Here is a 12,688-nt window from a genome sequence, read left to right as displayed (position 1 = left end):
AGCCCCTCGTTCTCTCGTGAACCAATCGCTCAACTAAACCGTCATCATGGCCACTGTCAACATTCGCCGGGATGTCACCGATCCCTTCTATCGCTACAAGATGGAGAAGCTCCAGGCCAAGGTCGAAGGCAAGGGCAACGGTATTAAGACCGTTGTCGTCAACCTGGACTCCGTCGCCAAGTCCCTCAGCCGCCCTCCAGCCTACCTCATCAAGTACTTCGGTTTCGAACTCGGTGCCCAGGCTAACGCCAAGCCCACCGACGAACGCTGGATCATCAACGGTTCCCACGATGCCCCCAAGCTTCAGGACTACCTCGATGGGTTCATCTCCAAGTTTGTTCTCTGCAAGAAGTGCAAGAACCCCGAAACCGATGTCTCCATCAAGGATGAGAAGATCACTCTGGACTGCAAGGCCTGTGGTCAGCGCTCCGATGTCGACCCCCGCCTGAAGCTGAGCACCTTCATTGTCCGTAACAACCCCAAGGGCGGCAAGAAGGACAAGAAGAAGACCCGCCGTGAGCGCCAGAAGGAGAGGTCTGCCAACGGCGAGCAGGAAACCAGCCCTGGTGACAGCAACAACTCCGAGAATGGTGACGATGTCGACGAGGCCCCTGAGGCTGGTAGCGATGATGAGATGACCCGCCAGGCTCAGGCTATTGAGGCCGAGGTCGAGATCAAGGATGATGAGTGGGCTGTTGACGTTTCCGAGGAGGCCGTGAAGGCTCGCGCCAAGGATCTCCCCTCGGACCTGAAGCGTGCCCTTGTCATCGAGGACGGTGACGACGAGGGTGCCGATGGCCCCTCCTCCTACGAGCAGCTGGGCAGCTGGATCGTCGAGACTGCTGCCGAGAAGGGCGGCGTGACCAACGTCACCGACGTCGAGATCTACTTGAAGGCCAAGGAATTCGGCATCGAGAGCAAGCACAAGACCTGTGCCGTCCTTGCCCAGAGCATCTTCGACGAGAAGATCGCCAAGCAGATCGAGAGCCGTGCCGGTCTTCTCAAGAAGATGATCAGCTCCGAGCGTCACGAGAAGGCCTTCCTCGGTGGTACCGAGCGCTTCGTTGGCCAGGACCACCCTGCCCTCGTTGCTCAGATCCCAGCTATCCTGCTGGGTTACTACCAGAACGACATCGTGTCTGAGGAGACCCTCAAGGGCTGGGGCGCCAAGACGAGCAAGAAGTACGTCGACATCGCGACTAGCAAGAAGATCCACAAGGCCGCTAGGCCCTTCATTGAATGGCTCGAGAGTGCTGAGAGCGACGAGGAAGACAGTGATGAGGAGAGCGAGTAGATGGTTGATTCGTACGTCGTTTCGTGTTGACTATCGTTGCGTTCACCCTAAGATTGAATTTTGGAATTTGTATTCTTTGGATATGCTCATCTCGCGTGAACAATCCGGTTAGGTTCTCATCATTTAGTTTTAACCAGTCGCCACTCCTTTATCGACTATTGCTATCAAATGTGGTCTTTTTCTTAATACTTTCATGTGTAGACTGACTCGTACATGTAAATCTAACAGATGTCCGCACCACACCATGGAATATGTGTACTAGAGCATGATCAGGCGTACGGACACGAGTTTTTGCTTCGACCGGATGGAAGCGCCTGCATAGCCATTACGATACTAGTCAGGCTCCAACAGGTTAATAGAACTTTGATTGACTGACCATGGAATATGATCTACCACTGACAGGAGAAGTAAAGCATCACCTTTGCCGTCCGAGCCTCTTTCTGTTCAGACGGAGCCTCTGTGTCTTTCACATGTCCTATCCTGTCCTCATACTGCATAAACTACAACAGTGGCCATAAGTGTGTAAGTAACGGACTGTCTCTACTCAAAAGTCTCGAAGCGGGTATACTGTTTCATGCGTTGTTTTCACCCTACTTTGGCGTCTCTTTTTTACACCTCTTTTTTGCCCATTTTCGAGTGCCTCAGGCTCATCTTGTACATTGTATAATGGTTGGGGTGTGAGAGGACACACCCCCATACTCCCCCCAAATACGATTCTCATTCTTCGTTTTTTTTTATATCAAATTAATATGGCCTATGACTGTATCTACGGGCCCGAGTCAACTACCTGGTTCCTCCTACGTCTAAATGGAGGCTTGTAGACTAAGAATATTCTCATTATCAATAATTTCGAATGTCGACTAGTTGTACATGTAAACCGAACAATGTCTCACGCTATGCAAGATGCTCAACAAATCAAAGAAAACCCTCAAAAACACCTCCGCCAGCTGAACGTCGAATTGTTCCACACTTCAGGCGAAACAGCCCCGTCACTCCACTCAGTAGGACCATTCAAAGTAAAAACTAAAACGACATTTTCGCCAGTCGACGCACAACCTGATCCTCACCCTCACCTCCCAATCTCACATTCATAGTAGTCTCATCAACCTTAAGCTCCTCCAACCCCTCATCCCCTCCCACAAGGTGCTTCGTAAACAGAAACCACGTCAGATCCGAATTCCAAGCCTCCATCGCACGGATGGCCCTCTCAACAGGAAGTACAGCATCCCCCGGAGCAAAATCGGTAGTCTCAGTCCTCATCTTGTGGAAATAATAATACGGCCCGACAAAGAGCGCAATCCACGCGGCGAAGTGCTCACAGATGCGATCTCCAATTTCCAGAGGGAGACGGACATTCTCAAGCACAGTCATGAAAAGCTCCATCAGAGAGCGCCAGTGACGATGGTCATGCGAGAAGTACCTCGATCCGGGGTATGCCTTCTCGATAGCGAGGTGCGGGTTGAAGGGTATGCCAAATGTGACGCGAGCGCCAGTAGCGATATCGGTAGCAGAACCCTCAAGCCGGACAGTAGCAGGGGTCTGCCGAGGGGACCAATTATGGCGCTGCCCATATTCGGCCCAATTAACCATCGCCTTCCACTTCATTTCGTACCAGGCGTTCCATCCTGGGAAGTCGGCTTCGACGCGCGAGGCCATGAAGTCGCCGGCGCCTTTGCACATTGCTCCGATTACCTTGGCCCTTGCTTCAGTGACGTAGATATCTTTTTCCCTGTTTTCCTCTGTGTCGGGGGTCCTTGCCCTTTTGGGTCGGCGTGTTGTCTCTTCGGGCATGCTTCCAGCTGGATCATTGGGAGCACTTCGCTGGGCAACTGTGGGCCAGAGGTCGTTTATTAAGGGCAGGAAACTGGTTTCGTGCTGGGATAGGACCGGGATCATGTCGGCCAGCATCTCGAGGAGGGCTTTGCGAAGGTCGAGGGAGGGTGTGGTAAGGTGTGACGGAATTTGTTTGGCGATGTGCACGAGAAGAGTGTGTGTTTTGCTAAGTGGCTTCTCGGCGTCTTCTGGCTCCTTCGGTGGTGGGAGTGGCTCGTCGGATTCAGCTTGGTCGAGTAGTTCTTCGATTGAGGGCTCGGGTTTGGGTTTGTCGTATGTTTCAGCCCATGGCTTCTTGGGGTGGGAGATTTTGCCGTCGGCATCTACCACTTCATCCTTGGCGCGCTGATCGCGTTTGGCCTTTCGGTTGGCAAGGTCTGCTGCGATGGTCGAGATTGAGAGATGCTCATAGCGAGGTTTTTGGTTGTCTGGGGGACCATGTTCTTTGCCCTCGTCGATCGTAAGCATGGATGGCTCATTTATTCCTTCATCCACGATTGCCCCAAGGACTTTGAACATCATCCGGGTGAAGACGGGGTAGCCGTGATACAGATCCACAAGGTGCAATATCGAGTCAATCAGATCATCAAGATATGGAATCAACGGTGCGCCACAAAGCCTCACCATCATCCATAGAACCGACGCCGGAAATGGTGAGGCAGCAAAGATATTAAGTTTCAAAGCTACCGAGTTCACCAGGTAGTCTACATTTGCGATGACCATTGAGCTTGCGTCCGCATAATTGCAAGCTCTGGTTAAAATATTCAGGCAGATCATGGCATGTCGTTCAAGGTCTGGGTTCCGACTTGTCATCAGTTGCAGTACCGGATAGAGCGCATCCATGAGCTCGGGTCGGAAAGCTTCGCCAAGTTGTTGAGCTTGAAGTGCCACGGCCTCCAATGCAAGTGCTGATACACGCCAGTCACCCTCAACACCGACTATTTTGTCTTCGTTCAGCAAGTTCAATGAAATGTTGTACATCTCCTCAATCATTTTACCACGTGAAGATGATGGGGAAGTTTGCTCCACGGCATCAAGAGAAATGAAATCATCGAAACTGGCTGTGGCTGTAGTGCTATCACGTAGGAATGTCATTGCCAGCCAGAACGGCGCAATGGAGTGATCACCGGTGCTCTGAATCCGGCTCACAATTGATCGAGTGATTTCAATTCCAGATTCGGCTAGATTCAGTCGGCTAATCATTGAGCGTAGGTCCTTCAGGGTCTGTTGTTGACTCTGGTGTTCCAGAAGAACTGACGGGAACACTCCAGACATCACAGATGGGTCGTTTGGTCTCAATATAACGACATCATCCGTGTTCAGGGGTTGAGGTGAGTTGGTACTTTCTTTAACGACTCCACTCAGACTGTCGCATAAACCGGATGCCAAGCCGGTGGTCAGCAAATTCGATCCACACTGAACTTGAGACAACACTTGGAAAACCGTTGAAATCTGACGTAGTCCCCTCTGTTTGGCTGTCTCGTCATTGCCTTGCATGATCCGAGCGAATGATGTGAGCCATGTGTGCAATGATTCTTTGAGAGAATCCAGTACAGAAGGATATGTAGTAACAAGATGAGTTAGGTGCTGGTACGCCTTATTGTTTCCTTCGTCCTCTCTGTATGCCAGAACCACGATGGTTTCAACCATAATAGGCACAGAGTCTGACAAAGTGGTTTGACACTGTTCAATCACCATCATGCAGAGGTCCAAGAGGGCGTCCTGAACTTCGATTCGCTGATGACGACGGACTTGAATGACATTGGCCAATGCCAACTTGATTTGTGTTGTTGTAGCCTTCAACCAAGATTCATCCAGAGCCATTTTCTCGCTTCCCAGCGGGGGCGGGGAGACATCAGCGGCGACTTCATCATTAAGAACAGCTCTCAATAGGCGGGTAAGTGTTTTCAAACACAATTCAAGCAGCATGTATGATCTCCGGACTTGTGTTGTTGGCCTCAGAACTTTAGCCAATGCCGAAACAGTTCGCGGCATGATACTGGCAAGGACTACCCGGTCTGTGATACGGTCATAAAGATCGTAAAGGGCTTGGGCAGCTTTCGTGCAAACTTCATCAGACCTTTCATCGACAATGCCCTCAAGCAGAATGTAAACTGTCTGGTCAATGACTGTTGCCGTGCCAATTTCATGAAAGATTTTCTGTTGAGCAACATCGCCTCTCAAAGCCTTGAAAATAGCAGCGAGACAATCGAATCCAGCAATGCACAATTCTTCGGGCACAATCGGCGCCTGGGCTTTATTCGGTGATCCTCCCACAATTAACGTCAACAGGATTATGAGTTGCTTGCCCATATCGGGCGTAAGATCGTGGCTCCATCCATGAGATACCAATATTCGCAGGGAGCCGACCGCAATCTCAAGACATCTTGCGGAGAGTCTTTGGGTCTCGTTGAAGATTTGGGATAATGGAAAGAAGACGTATTCAGCTAGTCTCTTGTCAAGCGTACCATCCTCCGCGAGTGTGTTCAAACAGGTGTACACCGGTTCGAGGGCCCGACTAACGTCGGTGGCGGAAGCGTGGTTTCCGCGGAACTGGAGAATAACATTGTTGAGCTCAACGCATGGCTTCCGAAGCTATCTGAAGATCAGCTGTGTGCTACGCACGAGGAGCTGCTCCATAAGCATCGAACCATACCTGGTTAAAGGCTGCTTGAGTGGACGTCGCCATTGTAGCTAATGGAAGCTTTCCTTGAGAACTCAAGAGATGAGCTTGAGGTGGGTTGGCAAGATAGCATCAGTCGAGCAGCATCAAACACAAATAGACAGAAGGTAATTGGGATCATGGTGATAGAAATAATGCGGGATATATACATACCGCCTTTGTTTTGCTGGCATGATGAGGCGGTGTAACTTGGAAGTGTGGATATAACGCTAACCTGATTAGGAATTATGGTTGGCTAGTCCCAATCGGGTAAAATGACCCTGCACGTGAGCTTCCCGCTAGCGCGTCGCAACGCGTGGGAACTCTGGCGCTGCCTAAGTGTTGCCTGGCTCAATTGCGGCTCTTGCTCAGTCTATTTATTGAATAATCTGTGCCTACTTGGCTGTGAGGGATAAGTCTATGCGGTTTTCGCGGATCTCTAAGATCGCGCCTCCATCACTCTCGCGCTTCGAACCCAGCCGCATTGGACGACCTCCCGCTTTCTCAATCGCAATAACACCACACTTGGTGCATCGTTCGACCATTTCCAACCTCCAGAGTCCGCTAGCCACCCACTGGGATACAGCAAAGTCATCACTACCACGAAACATGGCTGAAAACAAGAGTGGGAAGCAGGCTACATTGGGGTATGTTCGCAATTCACAGCAGACGATTGGGTGCGTCGAGAGAATATGGATGGCGCATGCGTCCTTTTCTACTGATAAATCTTGGTTGCTGTTACTGTTTAGTTTACTAATGGTTTGATTCATTCCAGGAGGTTCTTTGGTTCGAACGCCAACGCAAATCAAGCCCCCAAAAAGCAAACTACGTTAGCTTTTGGCGGCAAAAGACAACGGGCAAACAGCGGTGCTGCTGATGAAGATGCCAACCAGGATACAGATAATGTTAAAGCGGAGGTGGACACCGATGCAGCGCCCACTGATGCCATGGCGCAAGGCGTGAAGCGGGAAAAAAGTTCGGATGCAGAAGAAAGCGACGTCTCAGATGTACAGCCTGTCTCCAAACGCCGCAGAAAAGCTTCAGCTACTGCCTCGCCGGCTGCCAAGAAACAGACACCGTCTCCGAAAAAGCCCAAAGCCACGAAACCCAAGGCTGAATCACAATCACCAAAACCCGCTACAAAGCAGGAGAACTCTGCCGACGTGACATCTGCAGAGAAAGGACCTGCTGAGACTAACAACGAGGAAGAGGTGTCAGAAAGTGAAGACGAGGATGACCTCAAGCCCGAGCTCAAGAAGAAATCCATCGAGAAGTTCCAAGCCAAATTGAAAGGCAGCGGAAAAGATCCATACCCGGACTGGAAAGCCGGCGAGCCAGTTCCTTATGCCGCGCTATGCACCACTTTCTCCCTGATTGAGATGACCAGAAAGCGATTGGAGATTACGGACCATTGTTCGCTGTTCCTTCGCCAGGTTCTTCGTCTGACCCCCGCGGATTTCCTTTCCACCGTCCAGTTGATGATCAATAAATTGGCTGCTGATTACGCCGGAATTGAACTGGGTATTGGAGAGTCTTTGATCATGAAAGCCATTGGTGAAAGCACTGGTCGCAGTCTTGCTATCATCAAAGCTGACCAAAAGGAGATCGGAGATTTGGGACTGGTGGCTGCCAAGAGTCGCGGTAACCAACCCACTATGTTCAAGCCCAAGCCTTTGACTGTCCGTGGTGTCCATGAAGGACTACTGGCAATCGCTCAGGTCCAGGGCCATGGATCCCAAGACAAGAAGATTTCGGGTATCAAGAAACTGTTGTCTGCAGCCGACGCCGCAACTGCTGGCAAGGCAGGCAAAGGAGTGGACATCACCAAGGACAAGGGCGGTGCCAGCGAAGCCAAATTCATTATTCGCTTCCTGGAAGGAAAATTGAGACTGGGACTTGCAGAAAAAACAGTGCTCGTAGCTGTTGCTCGGGCAGTCCAGGCCCATGAAGCGGAGGTAAACGGCGAGGCGATCCCATCCACAGAAAAGATGGTTGCAGGAGAAAACATCTTCAAGTCTGTCTACAGTGAGCTTCCTGCTTACGAGGTGATCATTCCCGCCATCCTTGAACACGGTCTTTTCAAGCTACCTGAAGTCTGCAAACTTTCACCCGGTGTACCTCTCAAGCCCATGCTTGCCAAGCCCACTAAATCCATCACTGAGGTTCTCGACCGCTTTGAGGGCAAAGAGTTCACCTGCGAGTATAAGTACGATGGAGAGAGAGCCCAGATTCATTTCGTGTCGCCAGACTCCATCCACCAATACCCTAGTGCGAAGAACACATTACAAAAGGACAGCAAGGGACTATGCTCAATCTTTTCCCGTAACTCCGAAGATCTTTCCAAGAAGTATCCCGATGTTCTAGCCAAGCTAGACACCTGGGTCAAAGACGACGTGAAGAGCTTTGTGCTTGATTGTGAGACCGTTGCTTGGGACACAATCAACAAAAAGGTTCTCCCATTCCAGCAACTGATGACCCGCAAGCGCAAGGATGTCAAGGCCGATGAAGTTACAGTCAAGGTTTGCGTGTTTGCATTTGATTTGCTCTTCTTTAACGGGGAGGTAAGAATCCCAGTTACCATCCAATGTTGCTCTCGCTTACATTTTCATAGCCATGTGTTAAGAAGTCTCTTCGGGAACGTCGACGACTCATGCATGAATGCTTCCAGCCGGTGGAGGGAGAGTTCCAGTTCGCCCAGTACGGCAACACGAACGTTCTCGATGAGATCCAGGAAATGCTTGAGGACAGTGTCAAAGCTTCGTGTGAGGGTCTCATGGTGAAGATGCTAGATACAGATGAGAGTGGCTACGAGCCCAGTAAGCGAAGTCGCAACTGGCTCAAGGTACGGCTCTTGGTATATTGAAATCCCGAATCACTGCTAACTTTTACGTAGGTCAAGAAGGATTATCTTGCCGGCGTTGGTGACTCTCTCGATCTTGTCGTACTCGGTGCTTACTACGGACGTGGTAAACGTACTTCCGTCTTCGGTGCTTTCCTTCTCGCTGCCTACAACCCTAACAAGGACACCTACGAAACCATATGCAACATCGGTACTGGATTCTCTGAGGCACTGCTCGAAGAGCTCCACAAGACCCTTAGCCCATTGGTGATCGACCGCCCAAAGCCCTTCTACACTCACTCGACTGTACCCAAGGATCAGCCAGATGTCTGGTTTGAGCCGCGACTAGTATGGGAAGTGAAGACCGCCGATTTGACGCTGAGTCCCCGCTACCAGGCCGCTGCCGACGAGTTCGAGGGTACAACGGGTGGTGGCAAAGGCGTTTCTCTGCGTTTCCCGCGGTATATCAAAGCCCGCGATGACAAGAAACCGGATGAAGCCACCACTACCCGTGCCGTGGCGGAAATGTACCGCAAGCAAGAAGCGGTCACCAAGGAGAGCGCCAGTAAGGGCGGTGTGGATGATGACTTTGAGTATTGAAGTGATTCCGTCAGACGTACTATAGCGATTAATGCATTCATTGGTTATAACAATGCTTGGGGTCTCATATGTTGTCGCATTTCCAAGCGTCACACCATTGCTCGGACCGTAAGCATCATTAGGCCTTACTGTGGTGTGATCTATTAGCCATTCCAAAGACCTCTGACGTATGAACAATTGACCAAATTCCCAGCTTAACTCTATGGCTATCCCTTTCTAGAACACTCGCCGAACAATGCCCCTGTTGATCTGACTGCCCGCAGGTGTTACCATCCGCTTATCAGCGGAAACCCCGTCGAGGAGTCTTGGCGCTGCAAGCTAAGCAGGCGGACCACCGCCGGACCTTGCAGCGACTCTTTCTTTGTTCGCAACTTGCTTTTTTAGCGTCTTGGAAATGGCCGATAACAAGTCCATCATGCATATTTCTCTTGGCAGAGCGGAGGAATGTAACATGCCCCCCTTTAACGGGAAACTGCCGCCTCCGCCATGCCTGCTAATCCCGTGCCGAGCTCCAGCTTTTATACCGGCTTCATCCTGCATGCTGTCCAGCTTGTTTCCTGTGGAATTATCATTAGCTGCGTGTGCGCGTATCTTTTTGCCGATATGCGCGAATTTCAATGGATGGCCGTAGGGTCTATAGTGGGATTTGCAGCGGCACTTACTCCCGAGTCAGTGATTATCGACTCCAGTCTTTTTCTGCTTACTGATTGATTCCTTGTAGACAGCTGATCACTGCTCCGAGGCGGAGTGAAGCCATTCCCAATCCATCTGGAGTGAGTTGGATTATCGTGATCATTATCGGTCAATGTTGTTAACGAAGTAACTATAGGAAGTCGCGCTGTTTTCTACATCGCAGTACTCTTTTGACACCCACACCACCTCGTCGTGGTGGAGTCTTTTGGACTTGGAGACCGGGAAAGCCACCCAACTCACCAACGATAGCAATGTCTCCGAGTTGATTTGGCTGGGGTCGACAGACTCGGGTCTGCTGTATATCAACGGCACTAATGCTGACATCCCTGGAGGTGTCGAGGTTTGGGTGTCGGATACCTCGGATTTTACGAAATCGTGAGTCTCTATGCGTCAATTCATATCTGATTTAATGTTGCTAACACTTTTTTAGCGCTTACAAGGCAGCCTCACTGCCGGCACCGCTGTCTGGTCTCAAGACCGCCATTACTAAGTCTGGAGACATTAACTTCCTGGTGTATGGAGAGTCCTACGGCAATGGAACTGCCTACAACGAGGAGCTCGCAACGGCGCCTTTGAGCTCGGCTCGTATCTATGACAGCATCTACACCCGCCACTGGGACACTTGGCTCACGACGAGATTCAATGCTGTTTTCTCGGGAACTTTGAAGGTAAAGAGAGCCGGACAAGGCGCGGCATCTCGCTACTCCTCTCATGGATCTCTCAAGAACCTCGTTGCAGGAGTGAAGAACCTCGAATCTCCCAGCCCTCCCTTCGGCGATGCGTCTGACTATGACATCTCGCCCAACGGCAAATTGGTCGCGTTCAAGAGCAAGGCACCTGAATTGCCGCGTGCAAATAACACTGCATCTTATATCTATCTCGTGCCTCATGACGGGTCTAAGGAGGCCGTCGCAATCAATGGCCCGGACAGTCCTGGTACACCACAGGATATAAAGGGTGATTCCAGCAGTCCTGTCTTTTCTCCTGATGGTCGTCGTATTGCCTACCTGCAAATGAAAGACGTCGCATATGAGTCGGACCGCCGTACTCTCTATGTCTATACCATTGACTCCAAGGAGACCATCCCAACTCTGGCCAAGGACTGGGACCGCTCGCCAAGTGCTGTCAAATGGACTGCTGACGGAAAGAGTCTGCTTGCAAACACTGAAGACCATGCCCGTACACGGCTGTTCCTGTTGCCCGCCAATGCTGGCGATGACTTCAAACCCAAAAATTTCACCAATGGTGGCTCCGTGAGTGCGTACTATAACCTGCCCAACGGCGAGGTCTTAGTATCCGGCACTGCTATCTGGTCTAGCTGGACAGTTTACACCGCAAAGCCAGGCAAAGGTCTCACCAAGCTTCTCTTTTCTGCCAATGCAGTCGATCCCAGTCTGAAGGGTCTGAGTCCCGCTGACGTCGATGAGTTCCACTACAAGGGCAACTGGACAGATGTAAGTCTTCTTACCTTTTGGGATCGAATCATGCTAACTAATTAGATTCAATCTTGGATCATTTACCCTCCCAATTTTGACAAGTCAAAGTCATACCCCCTCTTGTTCTACATTCACGGTGGTCCCCAGGGTTCTTGGGGCGATTCCTGGAGTAGTCGTTGGAACTACAAGGCCTTCGCTGATCAGGGATATGTAGTTGTTGCACCTAACCCAACTGGCAGTACAGGATTTGGTGATAAGCTAACGGACATGATCACAAACAACTGGGGTATGTCGCATAAATTTACCTTCCTCTTCGGGTCCTAACATTCAACAGGTAGCTACCCCTACGATGACTTGGTCAAGTGCTGGGAGTATGTCCGTGACAATTTCGACTTCATTGATACAGACCGTGGTGTGGCAGCCGGTGCCAGTTATGGTGGTTTCATGATCAATTGGATTCAAGGCAACCCTCTCGGTCGTGAATTCAAGGCACTGGTTAGCCATGACGGCACATTCGTCGCCGACGCCAAGATTTCGACTGAGGAATTATGGTTCATCGAACATGATGTACGTACCTGTGTCCCGGCTTCCACCATATCTTACTAACTCTATTAAGTTCAACGGCACTTTCTGGGCAAACCGAGACAACTATCGCCGTTGGGACCCATCTGCCCCTGAGCGCATCTTGCAATTCGATACACCGCAGCTCATTATCCACAGCTCAAAGGACTACCGTCTTCCTGTTTCGGAGGGTCTAGCCTTGTTCAATGTTTTGCAAGAACGGGGCGTCCCTAGTCGACTGCTGAACTTCCCGGATGAAAATCATTGGTAAGTTCAAAAGCTTTCTTCTCGGATGATTGATGGAGCTGACTCAACGGATTTGTATAGGGTTCTCAACAAGGAGAACAGTCTTGTCTGGCACCAACAGGTTCTTGGATGGCTTAACAAGTATTCAGGCATTAATGCCCCAGGCACTGTCAGTTTGGATGATACCACAATTCCTGTTGTCGACTACGATCCTTGAACCTGGAATTCATGATCCCCCTCGATCATAATGTCTCACGTACATAGTCGTTATGTGGTTCCGTGGCATGTCTCACTATGATTCATGCATGAAGAATCAATTTACTATTATCAGGTTCTTTGTGATGTGCTATGTAGGCGTGGCATCGAAGGGTCCGTGGAGATGCCAAGTACAAGTTTTTGGAGTAAATATTGGCTGATATCAACTACATTTACGTCGTTTTCTCACTCTGTTGTGCATTTATTACCTTCTTCACATCTTCCTCACTTAATCTCATTCTCTTCCAAAATTTCGTCCTTCTTCGTCC

The 12,688-nt window shown here is 50.4% G+C and overlaps 4 protein-coding genes across 4 annotated transcripts; 3 read left to right on the top strand and 1 right to left on the bottom strand.

Moving 5' to 3' along the window:
- Positions 1–46: 46 nt before the first annotated feature.
- Positions 47–1,294, top strand: N7446_006447 (translation initiation factor eIF5; the record flags this gene model as incomplete). The annotated part of the gene is made up of 1 exon (XM_058515195.1): positions 47–1,294. The coding sequence occupies one exon, from the start codon at positions 47–49 to the stop codon at positions 1,292–1,294; it is 1,248 nt and encodes a 415-aa protein (XP_058372373.1).
- Positions 1,295–2,127: 833 nt separating this feature from the next.
- Positions 2,128–5,891, bottom strand: N7446_006446 (uncharacterized protein). The gene is made up of 2 exons (XM_058515194.1): positions 5,784–5,891; positions 2,128–5,722 (listed from the first exon to the last, which is right to left on the bottom strand). The coding sequence occupies exons 1-2, from the start codon at positions 5,814–5,816 to the stop codon at positions 2,318–2,320; spliced, it is 3,438 nt and encodes a 1,145-aa protein (XP_058372372.1). The 5' UTR covers positions 5,817–5,891; the 3' UTR covers positions 2,128–2,317.
- A 318-nt stretch (positions 5,892–6,209) lies between these two features.
- N7446_006445 (DNA ligase (ATP) CDC9) lies at positions 6,210–9,228 on the top strand (the record flags this gene model as incomplete). Its single annotated transcript, XM_058515193.1, has 4 exons — positions 6,210–6,436; positions 6,565–8,350; positions 8,401–8,631; positions 8,683–9,228. The coding sequence occupies 4 exons, from the start codon at positions 6,210–6,212 to the stop codon at positions 9,226–9,228; spliced, it is 2,790 nt and encodes a 929-aa protein (XP_058372371.1).
- Positions 9,229–9,714: 486 nt separating this feature from the next.
- dppV (dipeptidyl peptidase DppV) lies at positions 9,715–12,381 on the top strand (the record flags this gene model as incomplete). The annotated part of the gene is made up of 8 exons (XM_058515192.1): positions 9,715–9,896; positions 9,950–10,001; positions 10,058–10,296; positions 10,352–11,375; positions 11,421–11,643; positions 11,692–11,924; positions 11,974–12,185; positions 12,246–12,381. The coding sequence occupies 8 exons, from the start codon at positions 9,715–9,717 to the stop codon at positions 12,379–12,381; spliced, it is 2,301 nt and encodes a 766-aa protein (XP_058372370.1).
- Positions 12,382–12,688: the final 307 nt, after the last annotated feature.

Source organism: Penicillium canescens (genome assembly GCF_028828765.1).
Source record: "Penicillium canescens strain IBT 15451 chromosome Unknown utg000004l_segment0_segment0, whole genome shotgun sequence".
Lineage (NCBI taxonomy): Eukaryota > Fungi > Ascomycota > Eurotiomycetes > Eurotiales > Aspergillaceae > Penicillium > Penicillium canescens.
This window is presented reverse-complemented; position numbering and strand designations above follow the sequence as displayed.